The sequence below is a fragment of the Salvelinus sp. IW2-2015 genome, linkage group LG15, assembly GCF_002910315.2.
Source record: "Salvelinus sp. IW2-2015 linkage group LG15, ASM291031v2, whole genome shotgun sequence".
NCBI lineage: Eukaryota > Metazoa > Chordata > Actinopteri > Salmoniformes > Salmonidae > Salvelinus > Salvelinus sp. IW2-2015.
The window spans coordinates 46,628,899-46,654,110 of NC_036855.1; the positions used below are offsets into that span (position 1 = coordinate 46,628,899).

At 44.4% G+C, this 25,212-nt stretch overlaps 1 protein-coding gene across 1 annotated transcript in view; it reads right to left on the bottom strand.

Moving 5' to 3' along the window:
• Positions 1-25,212, bottom strand: part of LOC111973984 (low-density lipoprotein receptor-related protein 4-like) — a 255,830-nt gene that overhangs the window by 161,522 nt on the left and 69,096 nt on the right. The window contains 1 exon segment of the mRNA XM_024001464.2: positions 1,095-1,241. Coding sequence (XP_023857232.1) covers positions 1,095-1,241 — 147 coding nt within the window.

Genomic DNA, 25,212 nt, shown 5'->3' on the forward strand with positions numbered 1-25,212 from the left:
TCTTAATTGGACACAAATTGAAAGGAAATAACAACAACCAGCAGACACTCGGCCCGCCATGGAAGGAGTTGGACACCCCTGAACTAGAGACTACCACCCTGCCCAGAGACAACCCTTAACCCCTAGACGCCTTAACCCCAGTGTCAATCTCAAAGGTGTAACCGCAAAAGATTGGATAGGTGTAACTGGCCTGCTACATCAGACGCTAACTTTTACAGAGTGTGAGGTTGAATAGAGCTACTCAACAGTCATGACATGGGAGTTGGTCATGGGGAAGTCCCGGGGTGGTTTATTTACGCTCTGTATGGAGTTGCAATTTATAATCCAGTTCACTTCCTCCGACAGAGGTCAACGACCACAGAGCTAGGTATCAAACTATAAGACACATCTATTGGACAACACGCACAAACAACCAACCAAAACACATTTCAGAGTCAAGATGAGAAGTACTTTAAAATGGCAATAATGGAAATTTGTCCTCCATGCTAACTGATGGACAAATCTGACGATTTTCTTGTTTATATTCTTCAAAGCGTACGTGAATTACTGCTCCATATTGTACAAAATTTAGACTCTGGACACWTGGGACATCAACATTTGAGGGTCTTTTTTTTTTTCAAAGTCATGAAAGACATGTTCAAATGATCCGATTTTAATAATTTGGTATACAGATTGGTTGGACAAATATCTACAAGAGGCAATATATTGGTTCCTGGCCTCTTCACAAAGGCATCAGTCAACCCAGGAGAGCCTGGCACCAAATCGTTTTTTGTGTGTGTGTTTGGTGCACGTGTGTGTGGATTTTGAAAAAATATTGCCTTTTGTARATATAGGTCCAGCATAAATTATGAAGATTTGAAGGGGAAAAAAACTCCAAAAGATTAAAAAAAAATGGCCGATGTGTCCTAAGACTAGTACAATAATAAAATGTGTATGAGGCCTGTATAGCCACTTGTACTAGCTGTGCTGACACCAAATTTAATTTACACCCAACAGCAAAAAAATGATGTGGCACATTTCGATATTGTACTAAATATAGTAAAGGACGTCAAGCGAAAGTGAAAGACAAATGGAGATATTTAGGTGTAACTCACTGCATCCATCCTCGTCGCTGTGATCTCCACAGTCGTTGTCCCCGTCACACTGCCACTGGGCCGGGATACATGTACACTCCCCAAACGCGCTCACTGCACACGTGAAGTGGTTGCGCCCGCATGAACACTCCGCACTGCCCAACACGCCTGGAAAGAGACAGAGAGAAGACGGAACCGGGTTAGGAAAATGCTAAAAGAATACACTTAGAGGACATGCTTGTATAGCAGAGGTGGTTTGGTGAACTATCCTCTTGTGATGAGTAACCTTGCCTGAGATCTGGTTTCCCATGTACAGATTAAGCCTAATCCTGTGTTAAAAAGCATGTTCAATGGTGAATCTCCAATGAAATAGATTTTTAGTCTGGGACTAGGCTTAATCTTTGTCCGGGAAACCAGCCCTAAGAGCTGTGGCCCTCGAGCCAAAAAGTATGCCCACCACTGCTTTAGTTAAATAGGCTAACACAGCCTTGAGTCAAACCATAACAAACAACAAAAACTGTTACCTACTGCACCTATGAGCACAGACCATATCAAGATCAATATATCGGAAGGAAAATATGCCATAGCAGAGCTGTGAGATATGCTTATGAAAGCCTCAGCAGCCTCATTCACTCATGTAGTCTGACTGTCATAAACCCAATGAGCTGTATGTTATAAGCCTGGTAGCCAAGACTGGTGCATTTATACACTCCATCTATCCTGAACACACACACACCAAATAATGGTATTACGCATACCAGAGAAGGATGTGTGTGTTTGTGGGTGTGTTTGGTGTGATTGTGTGTGTGTTGTGTGTGTGTGTGTGTGTGTGTGTGTGTGTGTGTGTGTGTGTGTGTGTGTGCAATGGATATGGTTTCACCCCCCCCCCCCCCCCCCCCCCCCCCCCCCCCCCCCCCCCCCCCCCCCCCCCCCCCCCCCCCCCCCCCCCCCCCCCCCCCCCCCTGCTGGGGCTGAACCACAGTCTTGTGCTAAAGTAGTACAATACATATATCTGGCCTTCATTTTACTGGCTTCCATATGTTAAGGCGTTCTGTGTGAACACTGTACGCAAGTGAGAGTGTGTACCCATCCGTTTTGTGTGTGTGTGTGTGTGTGTGTGTGTGTGCTTGCATATGGACATGAGAGTGAGGCTGCGATGCCTCCTGAGATGCTTTTAGCCCCTTTGAAAGAGGCTGACAGCTTCAATGAGAAATGGGTGAAGTGTGTGTGTGAGATGTTTTCCACTGAGAGCCTTCAAGAGTGTGTGTAGTAGGCTGCACTAAACAATATTAAGCAACAAAAAAAATACCCCAACTTTATATGAATCTCAGCAAATCGGTTCCATTACAGGGAGTGAAAAAAGCCTCCCATTTCTCTCTCTCTTTGAACTCAGTTAAAGACTGTGTGTGTGTGTGTGTGTGTGTGTGTGGTTGGTTCCTGGCCTCTTCACAAAGGCATCAGTCAACCCAGGAGAGCCTGGCACCAAACACACACTAACCTTCAGAAACCTCCCACAGCACTAAATTAATGGCCTCTCTTTTCATTTCTCTCCCTCTATCCCTTCCTCTCTCCCTCTCTCCCCATCCTTCTCTTCTGTTTTCTTTTCCTTCATTCTCTCCCACCCTCTCTTCCCAAAAGCTTCTAACACGACAAAGACAAAAAAATGTCTGGCTCCTTCTCTTTCTAATCTCTCCCCTGAGGCGTGTGGTCCCTCCTTAGTGTCTCCAGTCCCTGTCCCTTTCAGACACATAGAACAATGGACCAGGCTAGAACTAAGGCCCTAATGACTGATGACAAAGACAGAAAGCCTGAAAACACTGTTCCTTTCTTACCCCATAGAATCTAGATCAGACAAGGAATTATCTGGAGCATCATACAGACACACACACACACGCTCACACAGACACTACTCCTCTTAGACTTGATCGGGTCGTAACTAATACTGTTCATTTGGGTTGGTGCATGCTGATCAACAATTGAATCTATGCTAAATTTACATGAGTGTGTATGGGTTTCCATGAGCAGGGTTGTATATGCAGGTCTATATGAATGGCTTTCTAAGTGAGGGTTTATGTTGGACTAAATTAGAGCCTTGTGTCTAGGGTTGGCAGAGCAGTCATGTCACATGGAGCCACATGAGAGAGCCTGCATTTGTCAACATGCTTTAAACAGCACAGGCCACTTGCACTGAGAAGACCTATAAAATGACAGGGTTCAATACAAAAACACACACAAACTCACGTGTGTTTTTGAACACACACACACAGAGAGACAGAGAGACAGAGAGAGAGAGAGAGAGAGAGAGAGAGAGAGAGAGAGAAAATGAAACCACAAGTTGAGTGGATTCATTAAACTCAAACCATATGAGTGAACAGTAATAGCTGTGGATAGACATACAGGTAACTGCCAAAATAAAGAAAACACAAACATAAAGTGTATTAATAGGATGCCAGAACAGCTTCGATGSACTTTGGCATAGATTCTACAAGTCTCTGGAACTCTATTGGAGGGATGCGACACCATTCTTCCACATGAAATTTCATCATTTGGTGTATTGTTGGAAACACTGTCTCAGGCGCTGCTCCACATTTGTTCAACTGGGTTGAGATCTGGTAACTGAGAGTGCCATGGCATTTGGTTTACATCAATTTCATACTCATCAAACCATTCAGTGACCACTTGTGCCCTGTGGATGGGGCATTGTCATCCTATGGGGGCATAGCCAAGGTAGACAAAATAATGGCCTGCCCAGCATTTTTATATATGACTCGAAGCATGATGGAATGTTAATTGTTTCAATGTATCAAGTTTTGTATATGTCACATGCACAATTACAGTGAAATACCTTGGTTTCAAGTTCTAACCCCAACAATGCAGTAATCAATAACAATGTAATACTAAAAACAACAAGGTAGATCAAAAATACACAATACATAGAAAAAATACACAATATATAAAAAGAACATGATAAAGTAAGTAAGCATACTATATACAGGGTCAGTCAGCTCCAGTACCATATTTACAATGTGCAGGGATACTGGAGTGATGGAGGTAGATATGTATAGGGGTAAGGTGACTTGGCATCAGGATATATGATAAACAGAGTATGATGATTGTATGTGAGTGGGTCAGTATAACTGTATGTGCATATTCTGTTTGTGTGAGCAAATGATGGAGTGAGTGTTTGTATGTGTATTGGAGTAACAGTGTGCTTTTATTTTTGTTTTACCTTTATTTAACTAGGCAAGTAAGTTAAGAACAAATTCTTATTTACAATGACGGCCTACACAGGTCAAACCCGAACGACGCGGGACCAATTGTGCGCCGCCCTATGGGAGTCCCAATCACGGCCGGTTGTAATATAGCCTGGATGTAGGGCTTTGTGAATGTGAAAAGACAGTGCAAGAATAAAATAAGGTCAACTCATAAAGTCTGTGTAGTCATTTTGATTGCTAAATAGCAGTCTTATGGCATGGGGATAAAAGCTGTTCAGGAGCATGTTGGTGTCAGACTTGATGCACTGGTACTGCTTGTCGTGTGGAAGCAGAGAGAGCAATCAATGGCTAGGGTGGTAGTAGTCAAACGATTGTCCGGGCCTTCCTTTCACACCACCTGATATAGTGGTCATGGATGGCAGGGAGCTCGGCCGCAGTGATGTACTGGGCTGTCTGTACCACACTCTGTAGCGCCAAGTGATCGAGGGCGGTGCTATTGCCATACCAAGCAGTGATGCAGCCAGTCAAGATGCTCTCAATGGTTCAGCTGTAGAACTTGTTGAAGATTTGAGGGCCTATGCCAAACCTTCTCAACCTCCTGAGGGGGAAGAGGCGCTGTCGTGCCTTCTTCACAACTGTGCGCGTATGTGGACCATTTTATGTTCTTAGTGATTTGGACACTGAAGAACTTGAAGCTCTCGACTAGCTCCACTGCAGCCCTGTCAATGAGGATGGGGGCCCACACTGCCAGGTCACTGACCTCCTCCCTGCAGGCTGTCTCATCGTTGCCGGTGTCGTCAACAAACTTGATGATGGTGTTGGAGTCGTGCGTGGCCACGCAGTTGTGGGTGAGTACAGGAGGGGACTAGGCACACCGCTAAGGGGCCCCCGTGTTGAGGGTCAACGTGGAGGAAGTGATGTTGCCAACTCTCACCACCTGGGGTCCGGCCGTCAGGAAGTCTAGGATTAAAGTTGCAGAGGGAGGTGTTCAGTCCCAGGGCCCTAAGCTTGGTGATGAGCTTGGAGGGGAAATTGTGTTGAACGCTGAGCTGTAGTCAATGAGAAACATTCTCACTTAAGTATTCCTTTTATCTAGGTGGGTGAGGGCAGCGCAATTAAGATTGTGTAGTCTATTGATCTGTTGGGGCGGTATGCAAATTGGAGTGGGTCTAGAGTGTCTGGGATGGTAAAGTTAATGTGTGCCATAACCAGCCTCTGAAAGCACTTCATGATTACAGATGAGTGCTACAGGGTGGTAGTCATTGTGGCATGAAGCTTTAGAGTTCTTGGGAACAGGAATGATGGTGGTCATCTTAAAATGTTGGGATTACAGACAGGGACAAGGAGAGGTTTAAAATGACTGAATATACCTGCCAGATATTCTGCACATGCTTTGAGAACGTGGCCCTGAATACCATCAGGCCCCACGGCCTTGCAAGTGTTGACCTGATTAAAGACTTTACTCACAACGGCCTCGGAGAGCGAGATCACCCAATCTTCGGGGTCTCACACACGGCACAACGTTATTGTCAAAGCGTGCATAAAATGTATTGAGTTCGTCTGGTAGAGAGGCAATGGTTGGCAGATCACGGTTGGGTCTCCTTCAAAACAAATCAAATTTTATTGTTCACATATACATACAGTTGAAGTCGGAAGTTTACATATACTTTAGCCAAAAACATTTAAACTCAGTTTCTCACAATTCTGACATTTAATCCTAGTAAAAATTCCATGTCTTAAGTCAGTTAGGATCAACACTTGATTTTAATCATTTGAAATGTCAGAATATTAGTAGAGAGAATGATTTATTTCAGCTTTTATTTCTTTCATCACATTCCCAGTGRGTCAGAAGTTTACATACACTCAATTAGTATTTGGTAGCATTGCCTTTAAATTGTTTAACTTGGGTTAAACGTTTTAGGTAGCCTTCCACAAGCTTCCCACAATAAGTTGGGTGAATTTTGGCCCATTCCTCCTGACATAGCTGGTGTAACTGAGTCAGGTTTGTAGGCCTCCTTGCTCGCACACACTTTTTCAGTTCTGACCACAAATTTTCTATGGGATTGAGGTCAGGTCCTTGACTAAATACCTTGACTTCATTGTCCTTAAGCCATTTTGCCACAACTTTGGAAGTATGCTTGGGGACAAAGAAGAGAGGGGCTATTCCTAATGAAGCCGGTGAATGAGGTTGTTCGCTCGATGTTATCGGCGTTGTCCCGAAACATATTCCAATCAGCGCTAACAAAGCAGTCCCATAGGATAATATCTGATTCTGGAGACCAATTCTCAACGGAGCGAGTCATGAGCAATTCCTGTTTGAGCTTCTGCTTGTAAACAGAAAGATGGAGTACGGAGTCATGATCTGATTTGTTGAATGACGGACGAGGGGGGCCTTTTATGCTTGCTTGTGGGTAGAATAACAGTGGTCTAGGAATGTATCGCCCTTAGTGGCGAGGGAGACGTGCTGATGGAAGTTCAGGCATCACGTGTCTTAATGATGCAGAATTAAAATTGCCAGCAACTGGAAAAGCAGCCTCTGGATGTATGTTTTCCTGCTTGGTTATAGCCTCGTACAGTTCGTTAAGTGCCAGCTTATATTTCTTGTCCTGCTGAAAACTCCACTGTGAGGTAAAAGGGTCGACATTTAACCATCAAGTATTCCAAGACAGGTGAACAAATGGGTTGACACCTCCACCGCACTGTTTCCCTGACTCCACTGACCTGTCGGCACAGTGAATAGAGAATCCATTGGATAGCCATAGAGGGTATCTTGTCAGAGAGCCATGTTTCGGAAAAGCAGAGAATATTGAAGTTTCGAGAGTCCCGTTGGTAGCAAATCCGCAATCGGAGGTAATCCATCTTATTATTGAGTGAATGGAGATAAGATGGAGGGAGTAGAATGGCTTGTTCTCCTTTTGCCTTAATCTCGCTAGAATCCCCCCTCTTGCCTTTGTACGGTCGGCATTTCCTCTTGGGTAGCCCGAAAATTGGGATGGAATTACAGAAAGAGCCATGGGCGAGGCATGAGTCGAAGTTGAAACTAGTATTGTGGTAAGTAACTGCCGATCTGATGTTCAAAAGTTGTTGTTGGTTGTAAGAAATGACACAGCCATTCAGTACGGCGCCATCTTTAAGTCAATTGCTCAATTAACTCAGGAACCACACCTGTGCTTTCAATAGACTTTGTATCCCACATTTACTTAAGTGTTTCCATTATTTTGGCAGTTATCATATACCTTTGAATAATATAATTTTTGGGGGTTCGAAACATTTCTAAAATAATGTGTCTAAACTGTAATCCTTAATGGTGAAACTGCCACGTCCGTTTGGGATAGGCTATTACAACAAAGTTATTGAAAACAACAAACACTTTTTTTCTCCGACATCATTGCACGCACGATAGAACAGCAGAATATGCACTGCAATTTCTTTATTTTATTCGCTGCACGACACCTCACCGTTGTTTCGTCAACAAAACAAAAACAATAAAAGGTGCTGGGCAAACAGTGGCGCTGTTTCCCCTAATGTGGATTCCATCTTTAGAGGCGATTGTAAGATCAATACCTGAATAAATAGACTAGATGACGGAAACCTCTCCAGGTACTTATCTTAAAAGGGAACACGCCATTCCCCCACAATTCATTGCCAGCCAGGCATTGTGGCACTGGTCTTTCAGAGGCACTGCCATGACAGACAGAACACAACAATCAGAGAGAGATAAGAGCTCACCTGGCTGTGTGTGTGAGAGAGAGTGTGGGGGGTAAGCCAAAACCTCACTTCCTTCCAGGTAGTGAGGGTTTCATCTTTGCTGCCAAACGCTGGGGTGTGTGTGTGTGTGACCTCCGGCGTGCATGTGTGTATATGAGCGTAGAACCCCATAGGACCCTCGGCATGGCCAGAGCTAGACAGGTGGTCCTCCAGGGAAAAAACAACCCATCCCACAATCTACCACTACCTACAGCAGTCCACTAACACATAATGGGCTATTCTAGAATTGGCTATTTCATATTTGGTGGTACTACAAGTCAAGAAAAAAGTTATTTCTACTACCTCCTGTTTTCTTTCACCAGCACCCAATTTACCTTCTAATGTACTACTATAAATGAGCGTATGTATGGGGAAATTACAGCAGAGCCAGCACCCGCACGTCCACACCCACACAGGATCTTGGAAAGCTGATCATTGTAATATAGGGTCAACACACACAAACGGTAACCCAACCCCCCAGGAGAGAGATAGAGAGAGGCATGGGCTTGAAAGATGGGCTTGGCTGAGGAAGGAGACAGAGAGATGGGCTTGGCTGAATTGGCTAGCTGAGTATGAACATTATGTGTGTATGTGTGCGTGCGTCCGTGACCGATGTTTGGGGTGGGGAATTCTGATTCCAGCGGTCTTTCTCCGCAGCATACAAGGAATGCTGCTGAAGCCACAGTGTTTAGCTGTGTGTATGTGTGTGTAACCCTATCGTCTGGCCCAAGTCCAGTCCAGCACAAGATCCAGTACAGTAGTCTACAATACAAGCCTCCTGTCTGGGCCAAGCCTCTGAACCTCTATGTGCAACCCAAACCTCTTCGGAGACTAGGGCCCCTCTCTGTGCCTTATCGATCACCCAATCCCCCTGCCTCAGACACGGACCCTGAAAATGAGTACACATGCTAACAGAGTGAAATCCACTCCAGCTATGAATCAAACAAGAATGAGGTGAAAGATGAGTAGAACTGGAAAGCGATAGGGAGAGAGCCATGGCAAAATTATAGTATTCCTTTCTGACTGATGATTGGAGAATAGTCTGGGTGCATCTCAATAGTCTAGTTGATTCCTCTTCTACTCTCCTTTCCTTCATTGTACTGATATAAAATAACCTGGGTATGTACAGTTGGTGCATCCAGTAGGCATGACCCCACTATACCTTGCTCCACTTTCCTGTCTTTGTGGGTCAGCACACATGAAGGAAACGACGAGATGATGAGGCTACTTTAGGCTATCGAGACACGTCCCTTGCCTATACCTGCCAGTTGTTCACTAGCTCTGAACACTGGAAAGCACAGTGTTCTTGAACAGCCTCTAGGAGCAGTGTGGGTTGACAGATCCTTCCTCTGGCCAAGCCAGTCACTCTCAGCCTGTGAATGTGATCTCAGACTGAAGGGATATGTGTAATAAAATGGGATTACTCCATCCAGGCAAGCTGTAACTCACTTTATGGGCTCAGAGTGAGGCTGGATGAAAAGAGCAAATAGGGAGACCCACACAGATCCAATATCCACCATTAGAGCCATAAAGAAAGCCATCTACAGGGTTCAAACATTTATAGTAAAACTAATAACTGGAATGCATCTTGTCTATTCTCAATGGCTTCTAGGGATGGGCATGGTTAATAGAATATCCAGATATCCGAACGGATGTTAATATTCATTTGTAAATCATTTTTGTAGGCCTATTTTAACAATGCAAAAGCTTTGTCTCAATGAAATTCAACGTTTATGTACGGCGCTCTGAGCTACTGCTGCTTAAGATGTCACGTGGCTTTGACAGTACATCGTTTATAGTTACTGTAAGTAGCCTACGAACTGAGGACGCACAAAGTGGTTGTATTATTTTCAAGCTCATTTTCTCGCTCATGGGCTACAGGATATGGGTTGCGTTTTCCATGAAAAGGCATTTTACTTTCATAGCCTATTTAGCCCTCCAGTCAGCCCTGACAACTGTATACTATTTCCCCCACTTTAAATAGCAATTAGCCTAGTACAGGCGCGCACCAATGGAGGGTCCACAAGACCTGACACAGATCAATGCAAAACACTCGCCAGAAAACGTATTTTTAAACATCAGACCGCTCTTTCACTGTTGCTGTTAGCCTAGGCTACTGTTAGCCAAAGACTACCGATATAGCCCCCTTGAAAACAACTGCGCAGTGTCTGCTGTTGTGGCATTTTATTTTTCTTCATTCCTATCTGGATATCTGGGAGAAAATGCAGGATATTATTCAAATAGCTAAATAATTTCAAATACCCATCCCTAATGGCTTGTAATGAAAAGTGCAGAATGGCCATGTAGATATTGTGTAGAAGAGTCAGCGAGTCCACATGTTCCATAACAATAAGACATTAGTTCACGACATGGAGTTCACGACATGGAGTTTGCCAATATGAGTAGAGTTTGTATTTCTTTACTTTTATTTCACCTTTATTTAACCAGGTAGGCCAGTTGAGAACAAGTTCTCATTTACAACTGCGACCTGGCAAAGATAAAGCAAAGCAGTGCGACACAAACAACAACACAGAGTTACATATGGAATAAACAAACATACAGTCAATAACACAATAGAAAAGTCTATATACAGTGTGTGCAAATAAGGGAGGTAAGGCAATAAGTAGGCCATAGTGGCGAAATAATTACAATTTAGCCATTAAAACACTGGAGTGATAGATGTGCAGAAGATGAATGTGGAAGTAGATACTGGGGTGCAAAGGAAAACAAAAAAAATAACAGTATGGGGATGAGGTAGTTGGATGGGCTATTTACAGGCACAGTGATCTGTGAGCTGCTCTGACAGCTGGTGCTTAAAGCTAGTGAGGGAGATGTGAGTCTCCAGCTTCACTGATTTTTGCAATTCGTTCCAGTCGTTGGCAGCAGAGAACTGGAAGGAAAGGCATCCAAAGGAGGAATTGTCTTTGGGGGTGACCAGTGAAATATACCTGCTGGAGCGCGTGCTACGGGTGGGTGCTGCTATGGTGACCAGTGAGCTGAGATAAGGCGGGGCTTTATGTATGGCTTACAGTAGGGCACTGCTATCAGTCCAACACTGACCTATAAAATAATCTGTCTAAAACAAGCACGCATACACAAACACTTGAGTAACCACACACACACACACACACACACACACACACACACACACACACACACACACACACACACACACACACACACACACACACACACACACACACACACACACACACACACACACACACACACACCACACACACACACACACACACACACACACACACATCCTGTCTGTGGAAAGTCTTGCTCTGAAGAAGACCGCTCAGCAGAATGTGACTGGCTATAAGACGCCACCTTACAATGACCAATTTGTCATATATCCACCATGTTGTCACACTGTCCTTTCTCCAGACACTGGAGAACAACATCCTAGAAGTTGTAGTAGTTCCTAGAAGAGTTTGGGCCTGGGTCAAACACGTGTTTCAGCCAGGGAAGATTTTTAGGGCGACTCATTCTGTCTGCAAAACAGTTTTCACAGTGCGTTAAGTTGGACAATAGATGGCTGTTTTGTAGACAGATGATGTGACACTTAGTAGCTCAAGATTGATTGGTGTGGGTTTTAAGAGTCACAAACGCACACACTCAAACGTGCAAAATTGCACGTGTGAGACACACAACAACAAAACCCACATTAAATTGTTGACTTGAAGGCAAGACCATGCTAGAACCGAGGCGGACAACCTGTGGTTGTGGTTGAATTCTCTCTCTCTGGCTCCTTTTTGGAAAGAGAATAAAACAGAAACCACAGACCCCTCCATTCAGTGTGATTTATCCGTATGGCCGAGCCCTCTTTACCGGCTGCAAAGGCCCCCTTCCGGGGTGCCCAGCGGGATGCCTGAAAGTGGTGTGTGAACCTCTCCTGTCTCCTTTAGCTGAAAAGGGAGGGATGAACAATGGCCCTTGCTAGGCACTCACTCCGAACAATCCCTCTCTTCGCTCTTTTTTTCCTCTAGCTCTCCTTCTCTTTCTTAAAACAACCCAAAGCTAGAAAAGCCCCATATTACTCATTCCTCATACCTCACTCCATCAGAGTATCATAGTTAATAAAACGACTTCCTTTGCTACCACCACCCTCCCCCTTCTTTTTCTCACTTCGTATCTCTCCTCACTGGTTCTTTCTCCTTTCCCTTGTCCATGTCCCACTCGCTCTCCTATGCCACCCTTTCCCCTCTCTCCCTGCTCCCACTGCCTTTCGTTGGCAATAGCGAGGAAAACAGACTGAATCGAAAGGAGGAACAGGAGAATAGAGGAAGGAGAGACTATGAGAAAGCTGCGCCTCACATTTTTCGGGGTTCTCAGGACCCCAAATGACCCTCCTATTTCCCAAATTGTCAAAAAGTGGATGACCACCCCTCCCCCACAAGCTCCATCTGTCCCCCCTACCCGATCCTGTGAAAAGTCCTCTGCTGCCTCAAAGGTTTGGACCGAGCAAACGAGCGAGAAATATTATAGAGAACTAATAACATAATTGTCATTGCTGCTATAATGACATCAAGGTTGATTTACGATGAGGCCCAATGTGCGATTTTAATTTATGAAAACAATCAACTAGGCCTAGAGTGTGGACGCAGAGTTGGCTGTATGGATCATGATGGTCCACATTCACATCTCTCCCCCAGTGCAGGAGTTACTCGTGACCGACCACACACTGTCTGTGTGGAACGTGTAGCTAATCTGTTAGCACGGCGCTCTCCCAACCAGGCCAAGCCAGGAGACACAAAACCAAAGGCACCCACACACGGGTAAGGGCACACACACACCTGGCATCAACAACAACCATTACTTATTTTAATTCTCCCCTTATATCACTGCAATCCTCACTTGGCCCCTTCTGTTGAAGGCTCCGGAGAGAGGACAGTTTAGACACAGGAAGTTACCACTGGAGGCCATTTTGTCCATTCACCGCTGGCTCCTACAGAGCTATTGAGCATTCACTCCGCACCTCCACATCCCCGACAGGCGCAACAAAAAGCATTTTAACGAAAACCCTCCCTGTGGTTCCCACACTATTTCACCTGTCAAACACTCACAAAACAGGAGGGGAATGCCAAACACTCCTCTGGGGCACCTCAAGCGCACCTCCCGCCAGCCCGGGACCAATAGAGACATTGTAGTTCCTCTTTCAGACCAGGGACACTATATCTTTGGACCGCCATACCTCCCTTTTCTCCAGGGTCCAAACAGCAAGGCCTGAAAGGGGCAAACGTTCTTTAGCACCGCTGTGAAGGGCATGACCACAACTGGCAGGATGTTGGGGGGAAGTTGGTGGGAAGTAGTTATTTCCAAATAGAAAAGGATGAAAGAATAAGAGGAGTCTTCAGGAAAGAGGGATAGAATAGCTTTAGTGGGCAAACAATCCAAATACAGGAATGCCTATGTACGACGGGAGAGAGATCGTGAAAAAGGAGGAAGCAAAGCAGGAGATCTCCGCTGTTTAAGACAGTTCCGTAATCCCCTGCAAAGTCCAGATCTGTCACAGATTCTGTGTGTGATCATTCCTCTAATCCCATAGAGCTTCAAAGCATATCGAGTTACCTGGAAATGCATCCCTAAAACACACCACTGACTTTAGAGAGCCATTTTCACAGAATCTCAATCAGTACTAAAATAGAGGTCACAATTTGTTCTATTTGTCCTTCAACTAGGGTTGGGCGATGTCAACCTTTGATTTAAGTTTCTCCTAAATCACGATAGGACAAACTTAAATCAGTTATACCAAATTTTAACCAGCATGTCACATGTGGAACCAGGGGGAAAAAAAATCCTAGACCACATTTACTCCACACACAGAGATGCATACAAAGCTCTCCCACGCCCTCCATTTGGCAAATCTGACGACAATTCTATCCTCCTGATTCCTGCTTACAAGCAAAGCAAAAACTAAAGAAGGAAGTACCAGTGACTCGGTCAATACAGAACTGGTCTAGTGAAGCGGATGCTAAACTACAGGACTGTTTTGCTAGCACAGACTGGAATATGTTCCGGGATTTATTCAATGGCATTGAAAAATACACCACCTCAGTCATTGGCTTCATCAATAAGTGCATCGACGACGTCGTCCCCACAGTGACTCTACGTACATATCCCAACCAGAAGTCATGGAATACAGGCGACATCCGCATTGAGCTAAATGCTAGAGCTGCCGCTTTCAAGGAGCGGGAGACTAATCCGGACACTTTAAGAAATCCCGCTATGCCCTCAAACGAACCATCAAACAAGCAAAACGTCAATACAGGATTAATATTGAATCCTACTACACCGGCTCTGATGCTCGTCGGATGTGGCAGGGCTTGAAAACTATTAAGGACTACAAAGGGAAATCCAGATGCGAGCTGTCCAGTGGCGCAAGCCTACCAGACGAGTGAAATGCCTTTTATGCTTGCTTCGAGGCAAGCAACATTGAAGCATGCACGAGAGCACCAGCTGTTCCGGACGACTGGGATAACGGTCTCGGTTGCCAATGTGAGCAAGACCTTTAAACAGGTCAACATTCACAAAGCTTCTGGGTCAGACGGAAAACCAGGACGTGTAGTGTCTTCACTGACATTTTCAACCTCTCCCTGACCGAGTCTGTAATACCTACATGTTTCAAGCAGACCGCCATAGTCTCGGTGCATAAGGAAGCAAAGGTAACCTGCCAAAATGATTATAGCACCATGGCACTCACGTCGGTAGCCTTGAAGTGCTTTGTTGTCATGGCTCACATCAACACCATCCTCCCGGATACCCTAGACCCACTCCAATTCCCATACCGCCCCAACAGATCCACAGATGACACAATCTCAATCGCACTCCACACTGCCCTTTCTCACCTGGACAAAAGGAACACCTATGTGAAAATTCTGTTCATTGACAACAGCTCAGCTTTCAACACCATAGTGCCCATGAAGCTCATCACTAAGCTAATGACTCTGGGACTAAACACCTCCCTCTGCAACTGGATCCTGGACTTCCTGGCGGGCCGCCCCCAGGTGGTAAGAGTAGGCAACAATACATCTGCCACGCTGATCCTTAACACTAGTTCCCCTCAGGGGTGTGTACTTAGTCCCCTCCTGTATTCCCTGTTCCCCCACGACTGCATAGCCAAACACAACTCCAACGCCATCATTAAGTTTGCTGACGACACAACAGTGGTAGGCCTGATCACCGACAACAATGAGACGGCCTATAGGGAGGTCGTCAGAACTGGCAGTGTGGTGCCAGGACAACAACTTCTCCCTCAATGTGAGCAGGACAAAGGAGCTGATCTACAGGAAAAGGCGGACCGAACAGGCCCACATTAATATCGACGGGGCTATAGTGGAGCGGGTTGAGAGTTTCAAGTTCCTTGGTGTCCACATCACCAACGAACGATCATGGTCCAAAATTACCAAGACAGTCATGAAGAGGGCACGACAAAACCTTTTCCCCCTCAGGACTGAAAAGATTTGGCATGGGCTCCCAGATCCTCAAAAGGTTCTACAGCTGCACCATCGAGAGCATCCTGACCGGTTGCATCACCGCCTGGTATGGCAACTGCTCGGCATCTGACCGTAAGGCGCTACAGAGGGTAGTGCGAATGGCCCAGAACATCACTGGGGCCAAGCTTCCTGCCATCCAGGACCTATATAGTAGGAGGTGTCAGAGGAAAGCCCATAAAATTGTCAGACTCCAGTCACCCAAGTTATAGACTGTTTTCTCTGCTACCACACGGCAAGCGGTATCGGAGTGCCAAGTCTAGGACCAAAAGGCTCATCAACAGCTTCTACCCCGAAGCCATTTGACTGCTGAACAATTCATAAAAATCACTACCGGACAATTTACATTGACACCCCCCCTCTCTTTTGTACACTGCTGCTACTCGCTGTTTGTTTGTTACCTATGCATAAATCACTTCGCCCCCACCTACATGTACAGATTACCTCAACTAACCTGACCCACCGCACACTGACTCGATAACGGTACCCCCTGTATATAGCCTTGTTATTCTTATTGTGTTACTTTTTATTGTTACTTTTTATTTTAGCCTACTTGGTAAATATTTTCTTCTTCTTGAACTGCACTGTTGGTTACGGGCTTATAAGTAAGCATTTCATGGTAATGCCTACAAACCTGACTCAGTTACACCAGCTCTGTCAGGAGGAATTGGCCAAAATTCACCCAAGTTATTGTGGGAAGCTTGTGGAAGGCAACCTGAAATATTTAACCCAAGTTAAACAATTTAAAGGAAATGCTACCAAATGCTAATTGAGTGTATGTAAACTTCTGACCCACTGAGAATGTGATGAAAGAAATAAAAGCTGAAATCAATAATTCTCTCTACTATTATTCTGACATTTCACATTCTTAAAATAAATTAGTGATTCTAACTGACCTAAGACAGGGAATTGTTACGAGGACTAAATGTCAGGAATTGTGAAAAACTGAGTTTAAATGTTTTTGGCTAAGGTGTATGTAAACTTCGACTTCAACTGTAGATTTAAACTCAGTTTTTCAAAATTCCTGACATACGAAGTAAAAATTCCCTGTCTTAGGTCAGTTAGGATCACCACTTTATTTGGCCCACATGGATAATTTATTTCTTAATAAGCTTAAAACTTGATTAAACTTGTCATTAGATGTTTCTACAGGCTATTGATATGGTTTGTTCTCTCATTATTAGTCCCCTGGCTACCTTGTGTTTTTAGGCTCTATAAACAACTTTTTGAGATGGAACTTGCATAAAACTACGAAAGCGTAGCCTATAGCCCAAAGCCATATTCATAGCCTATCGAAAGTAGAGAAAAGGAAATATGAGCTACGTATTTTTCTCACAGCTAGACACAAGATAGTTAAGGAGTGTCCGTTAAAAAATATATATTTTGACTATAGCCTAAGGCTATCGTAATTTTACTCAATTTATTTGAAATCTTGAACAGCTGCCTTCAAAAATATGTGCATTTGTTGCACCTTGCACTTAAAAGGGAAACGTAACCGCTTGACGGTATTTGAGGTGTTTTTCCAGTCTCTCTACATAATTATGAGTGATGAGACAGTGTTTCAGACATATTTATGCACTATTGCTGTATTTTAGAATTATTGAGTCGGCAGAGTTCAAGTCATTGGTTGATTAAACCTGCTGTCCAGTGTTGTGTTCGAGACCACCTAAAACGAGACCGATTCAAGACCAAGACCAGAGCAAATCGAGTCAAGACAAAGACTGGGGGGGGGGGGGGTGGCGGCGAGTCAAGACCGAGACCAGAAGGGGGACAAGAGGTCCGAGACCAAATCAAGAACGAGACCAGAAAAATGCGAGGCCAATTCAAGACCATGATTGTAATTTTGTCAAATCACCACCATAGTAAGAGTTCAGGCCTTCTACGGGCTAAGGATTTATAAAATAATAATAATTATTATTATTATTTTCAATGATGTTCTGATTTAATCTCTTCAGTTTTTTGTTGCAAAGGAAAGGGGTAACACTGAAGTCTCTGGGGAGATAAATCTAGCAAGCTAAGTCAGCCATTGGCTAGGCCATCAGAAGCTAGATGAAGGCATCGGTCATTCAACTGTATTCGGGCAACATTTTAGAGTGACAGTGGAATCAACTAATCACATTTTGACTTAATGGGGAGGGACCATTTTTACAAAAAAGTATGGAAACTTCTGCCTTCTTGAAGGACAACAGGTAGTAGTTTACTCCGGGATGCCTTCTAGGCAGAGTTGCAAAGAAAAAGACATATCTCAGACTGGCCAATAAAATGAAAATATTAAAATGGGCAAAAGAACACAGACACTGGACAGAGGAACTCTGCCTAGAAGGCCAGCATCCCGGAGTCGCCTCTTCACTGTTGACGTTGAGACTGGTGTTTTGCGGGTACTATTTAACGATCATCCTTGAGGTGTATCTACAACTTGGGAGTCCACCTGTGGTAAATTCAATTGATTGGACATGATTTGGAAAGGCACACAACTGTCTATATAAGGTCCCACAGCAAACCAAGCCATGAGGTCGAGGGAATTGTCCGTAGAGCTCCGAGACAGGATAGTGTCGAGGCACAAATCTGTGGAAGGGTACCAAAACATTTCTGCAGCATTGAAGGTTCCCAAGAACACCGTGGCCTCCATCATTCTTAAATGGAAGAAGTTTGGAACCACCAAGACTCTTCCTAGAGCTGGCCGCTTGGCCAAACTGAGCAATCGGGGGAGGTGACCAAGAACCTGATGGTCAATCTGACAGAGCTCTAGGGTTCCTCTGTAGCGATGGGAGAACCTTCCAGAAGGACAACCATCTCTGCAGCACTCCACCAAAATCAGGCCTTTATGGTAGAGTGGCCAGATGGAAGTCACTCCTCAGTAAAAGGCACATGAGAGCCCGCTTGGAGTTTGCCAAAAGGCACCTAAAGACTCTCAGACCATGAGAAACAAGATTCGCTGGTCTGATGAAACCAAGACAACACTTTGGCCTGAATGCCAAGTGTCACTTCTGGAGTAAACCTGGCACCATCAGTATGGTGAAGCATGGTGGTGGCAGCATCATGCTGTGGGGTTATTTTCCAGCAGTAGGGACTGAGAGACTAGTCAGGATCCAGGCAAAGATGAACAGAGCAAAGTACAGAGAGATCCTTGATGAAAACCTGCTCCAGAGCATTCAGGATCTCAGACTGGGGCGAAGGTTCACCTTCCAACAGGACAACGACCCTTAGTACACAGCCAAGAGAATGCAGGAGTGGCTTTGGGACAAGTCTCAATGTCCTTGAGTGACCCAACCAGAGCCCGGACTTGAACCCGATCGAACATCTCTGGAGAGACATGAAAAAATCTGTGCAGCAACGCTCCCCATCCAACCTGACAGAGCTTGAGAGGATCTGCAGAGAAGAATGGGAGAAACTCCCCAAATACAGGTGTGCCAACCTTGTAGCGTCATACCCAAGAAGACTCGAGGCTGTAATCGCTGCCAAAGGGTCTGAATACTTAAGTACATTTTATATTTCAGTTTAACTTTTTATACATTTGCAAAAATTTCTAAAAAACTGTTTTTGCTTTGTCATTATGGGGTATTGTGTGAAGATTGATGAGGGAAAAAATACAGTTTAAACCATTTTAGAATAAGGCTGTAACATAACACAATGTGGGAAAAAGTCAACGGGGTCTGAATCATTTCCGAAGGCACTGTATATAGTGAAATGGAGCAGCGGTTCAATTTCCCTTTAAGATCATTTGACTACACCCAAACCAAATAAAAAAATGCAATCTGAAGAACTGTGTGGAATTGAACGGCAGTGTTGTGTGTGTGTAATGTAATAATGTAGGCCTAATATTAGATTGAGCACAGCGCTCCTCCCTTCTGTCTGGTCGGTATTAGAGATATGCCGCTTCAGTGACTTTCTCTGTTACTGCTCTCTGTCCGATTAGCTAGATCTGTTGCACACGCACACTTCCCATTTTCCACTATGGGGGTGGGGAGTGTATGTGTTTTATAGACTAGTAGCGCTAACTGAAACGTCATCGAAGAGAGGACAAAAAAAACACTGCTGAAAGCTTACCAGCTTTACGAATGAAAAAAACTTATTCAAACTTTTAACAGCACTGCAAAACAAAATACACACTTCAGCTCCTCTCGAAACCCACGTTAGCTGAACACTCCCACAGTATTGGGGCAGAGGGTGAGTTCTCACTCTGTATTCTGACTGACCTTCTATACCATTTACTCTAACACAGCCTTTCAAAACGAACTCAACAGCTGACACCAACATGCATTCCAACACTGTTTCAAAAGGATATTAGTGTTCAGCGTTTCAGTCTCTAGTTGCTAGTGTTATGATTGAGATTTCATGTCACGATGATGATATCCACACACTCGATGTGAGGGATTAATTACATTTGGATGTCATTATGACTGTTTAGAGAATAGAAACATCTATGAGGAGATAGCAACACACTGCTCATTAAAGTTGCATTAGAGACCTCAGCCTGCTAATCATTCAGTCATACCCTTCCTACAGCCGTAACCCCACAAACCTCATCAAAATGATCTTACAAGACAACCAAGATCAGTTTTACGAGCTTTTTGTGGGTACGTGTGTGTGTGTGTGTTACAGGTCAGTTTGGAGACTAATGAGTGTGTGCGTGTGTCTTCCATAAGGCCTTTTCTCATTGGCAATCTGGTTGAGACATTAATAACATGAATCAGGATTATAACTCAATGGAGGTAATTTGGCCTATGGCATTATGGTCATCCATCATTGTGTGACGTGTGTCATTGTAGAGCTTTACTATGGGGAAACACCAAACAGAGAGAGAGGATGAAGAACAGCAATGTTTATCACATTTTTTATTCAGAACTTTTCACAAACACACACCTGTCATTTGAAATCCTTGACTGAATGATATATATATATCATTATGTCATTCAGACACACACTTAACCAACCAATCAAATCAAATCTTATTGGTCACATACAAATGTTGAGCAGATGTTAATGCGAGTGTAGCGAAATACTTGTACTTCTAGTTCTGACCGTGCAGTAATATCTAACAAGAAATCTAACAATTTCACAACAACTACCCTATACACACACAAGTGTAAAGGAATAAATAAGAACATGTACATATAAATACATGGATGAGCGATGGCAGTGCGGCATAGGCAAGATGCAATAGATGGTATAGAACACAGTATATACATATGAGATGAGTAATGTACGGTATGTAAACATTATATAAAGTGGCATTGTTTAAAGTGATGAGTGATACATTTATTACATCCAATTTTTCCATTATTAAAGTGGTTACAGATTTGAGTCAGTATGTTGGCAGCAGCCACTCAATGTTAGTGGTGGCTATTTAACAGTCTGATGGCCTTGAGATAGAAGCTGTTTTTCAGTCTCTCGGTCTCAGCTTTGATGGACCTGTACTGACCTCACCTTCTGGATGATAGCAGGGTAAACATGCAGTGGCTCGGGTGGTTGTTGTCATTGATGATCTTTTTTGCCTTCCTGTGACATCGGGTGGTGTAGGTGTCCTGGAGTGCAGGTAGTTTGCTCTCGGTGATGCGTTGTGCAGACCTCACTACCCTCTGGAGAGCCTTGTGGTTGTGGGCGGAGAACCTGCGTACCAAGTGGTGATACAGCCCGACAGGATGCTCTCGATTGTGCATCTGTAAAAGTGTGTGAGTGTTTTCGGTGACAAGCCAAATTTCTTCAGCCTCCTGAGGTTGAAGAGGCACTGTTGCGCCTTCTTCACCACGCTGTCTGTGTGGGTGGACCATTTCAGTTTGTCCATGATGTGTAGGCCGAGGAACTTAAAACTTTCCACCTTCTCCACTACTGTCCCGTCGATGTGGTTAGGGGGATGCTCCCTCTGCTGTTTCCTGAAGTCCACGATCATCTCCTTTGTTTTGTTGACGTTGAGTGTGAGGTTATTATCCTGACACCACACGCCAAGGGCCCTCACATCCTCCCTGTAGGCCGTCTCGTCATTGTTGGTAATCAAACCTACCACTGTAGTTTCGTCTGTGAACTTGATGATTGAGTTGGAGGCCTGCATGGCCACGTAGTCATGGGTGAACAGGGAGTACAGGAGAGGGCTGAGAACGCACCCTTGTGGGGCCCCAGTGTTAAAATCAGTGGCGTGGAGACGGCCCGTCAGAAAGTCCAGGACCCAGTTGCACAGGGCGGGGTCGAGACCCAGGGTCTCGAGCTTAATGACTAGTTTGGAGGGTACTATGGTGTTAAATGCTGTGCTGTAATCGATGAACAGCATTCTTACATAGGTATTCCTCTTGTCCAGATGGGTTAGGGCAGTGTGCAGTGTGATTGCATCGCCTGCGAACCTATTGGGGCAGTAAGCAAATTGGAGTGGGTCTAGGGTGTCATGTTTGTGATAAAGGTGACCAAGACATTTCCTATTTTCTTTCCATCTAAATAAAAAACCTGACCTAATTCAAAGTGCCACACTATCCCCTTCTCTTTAACCCTCTCCCCTTTCTCTTTGTAGAATAGAACCAATCCCTCCCCCACTCCATACACCCCTCCTCCTCTATCCATCTCCCTACATCGCTGTGGTCTATCCTCGCCCCAAAAGTGATGCCCCAACGGTGATTAACAGCTCTTCCCGAGCAAGGCTGATGTTTACCTCCTGTCTGTTCACAGGCAGATGTGATTAAAAGGCTAGGCCTGTCTTTGTCTGCCTGACACACACACACACACACACACACACACACACACGGCTCACCATGCGGGCAGAGCAGACACCCGTGGCAAGGCAAGGAGATTAGAGAGAGAAGAAACACACGTAGGGAATGGCTGAGGTGTGGGTGTAAACACTGGGGCACTGGGCTCATGCTTAGGGCCTGTTAGGACTCGTACCTAGGCTACCTAGCAGACACTACAAGCATGTAGGTATAACTACGACCTCAGGGAACCCAAGCCCTAGGCCCCTGGGTGAGGAGGGAGTCCGGGAATTTTTATGTTTCATGTTTTAATTTAACCTTCTTTGATACAATCACTTAATCAATCAAAGAAATCCATTTACTGTCCGAGACAGGAAATCCAGAGGCACGATCAACATACTAAGGTTTGAGGAGAGGGAGGAAGATGAGAGAGCAGAGACGAATTTGATAGAAAGAGGGAAGCGGATGTCGATCCAGTGGTATTGACAACCATAATAGAATTTGAACGTACACTATACAGTTGAAGTTGGAAGTTTACATACACTTAGGTTGGAGTCATTAAAACTCGTTTTTCAACCACTTCTTGTAAACAAACAAACTATAGTTTTGGCAAGTCGATTAGGACATCTACTTAGTGCATGACACAAGTACATTTTCCAACAATTGTTTACAGACAGATTATTTCACTTATAATTCACTATATCACAATTCCAGTGGGTCGGAAGTTTACATATACTAGGTTGACTGTGCCTTTAAACAGCTCGGAAAATTCCAGAAAATTATGTCATGGCTTTAGAAGCTCCTGACAGGCTCAATCACATCATTTGAGTCAATTGGAGGTGTACCTGTGGATGTATTTCAAGGCCTACCTTCAAACTCAGTGCCTCTTTGCTTGACATCATGGGGAAATCAAAAGAAATCAGCCAAGACCTCCACAAGTCTGGTTCATCTTTGGGAGCAATTTCCAAATGCCTGAAGGTACCACGTTCATCTGTACAAACAATAGTACGCAAGTATAATCAACATGGGACCACGCAGATGTCATACCACTCAGGAAGGAGACGCGTTCTGTCTCCTAGAGATGAGCGTACTTTGGTGCGAAAAGTGCAAATCAATCCCAGAACAACAGCAAAGGACCTTGTGAATATGCTGGAGGAAACAGGTACAAGTATCTTTATCCACAGTAAAACGAGTCCTATATCAACATAACCTGAAAGGCCGCTCAGCAAGGAAGAAGCCACTGCTCCAAAACCGCCATAAAAAAGCCAGACTACGGTTTGCAACTGCACATGGGGACAAAGATCATACTTTTTGGAGAAATGTCCTCTGGTCTGATGAAACAAAAATAGAACTGTTTGGCCATAATGACCATCGTTATGTTTGGAGAAGAACACCATCCCAACCGTGAAGCACGGGGGTGGCAGCATCATGTTGTGGGGATGCTTTGCTGCAGGAGGGACTGGTGCACTTCGCAAAATAGATGGCATCATGAGGTAGGAAAAGTATGTGGATATATTGAAGCAACATCTCAAGACATCAGTCAAGAACTTAAAGCTTGGTCGCAAATGGGTCTTCCAAATGGACAATGACCCCAAGCATACTTCCAAAGTTGTGGCAAAATGGCTTAAAGACAACAAAGTCAAGGTATTGGAGTGGCCATCACAAAGCCCTCAGCTCAATCCCATAGAAATTTGGTGGGCAGAACTGAAAAAGCGGGTGCGAGCAAGGAGGCCTACAAACCTGWCTCAGTTACACCAGCTCTGTCAGGAGGAATGGGCCAAAATTCACCCAACTTATTATGGGAAGCTTGTGGAAGGCTACCTGAGACGTTTGACCCAAGTTAAACAAGTTAAAAGCAATGCTACCAAATACTAATTAATTGTATGTAAACTTCTGACCCACTGGGAATGAGATCAAAAACAATTTAAGCTGAAATCAATAATTCTCTCTACTGCTATTCTGAAATGTCACATTCTTAAAATAAAGTGGTGATCCTAACTGACCTAAGGCAGGGAATTGTTACTGAGTTTAAATGTATTTGGCTAAGGTATGTAAACTTCAACTGTATATACACAAAAGTATGTGGACACCCCTTTTTGGATTCGGCTGTTTCAGCCACACCTGTTGCTGACATACAATTGAGCACACAGCCATGCAATCTCCATAGACAAACATTGGCAGTAGAATGGCCATGCTGAAGAACTGTGAATTTCAACGTGGCACCGTCATAGGATGCCACCTTTCCAACAAGTCAGTAAGTCAAATTTCTGCCCTGCTAGAGGTGCCCCAGTCAACTGTAAGTGCTATTATTGTGAAGTGGAAACGTCTATGATCAACAGTGGCTCAGCCGCGAACTGGTAGGCCACACAAGCTCACAGAATGGGTGCGCTGAGTGCAGAAGTGTGTAGCGCGTGAAAATCGTCTTCTCGGTTACAACACTCACTACGGAGTTTAAAACAAAGCAACGTTAGCACAATGGTGTAAAGTACTTAAGTAAAAATACTTTAACATACTACTTAACTCGTTTTTTGGGGTATCTGTACTTTACTATTTATATTTTTGACAACTTTTACTTTGCTACATTCCTAAAGAAAATAATGTCTTTTTTCTCTTACACCCAAAAGTACTCGTTACATATTGAATGCTTAGCAGGACGACACTAATGGTAGGCTTGATTACCAACGACGACGACGAGACGGCCTACAGGGAGGAGGTGAGGGCCCTCGGAGTGTGGTGTCAGGATGATAACCTCACACTCAACGTCAACAAAACAAAGGAGATGATTGTGGACTTCAGGAAACAGCAGAGGGAGCACCACCCTATCCACATCGACGGGACAGTAGTGGAGTGGGAAGAAAGTTAAGTTACTAGGCGTACACATCACGGACAAACTGAATTGGTCCACCCACACAGACAGCGTGGTGAAGAAGGCACAGCAGCGCCTCTTCAACCTCAGGAGGCTGAATAAATTTGGCTTGTCACCAAATGCACTCACAAACTTCTA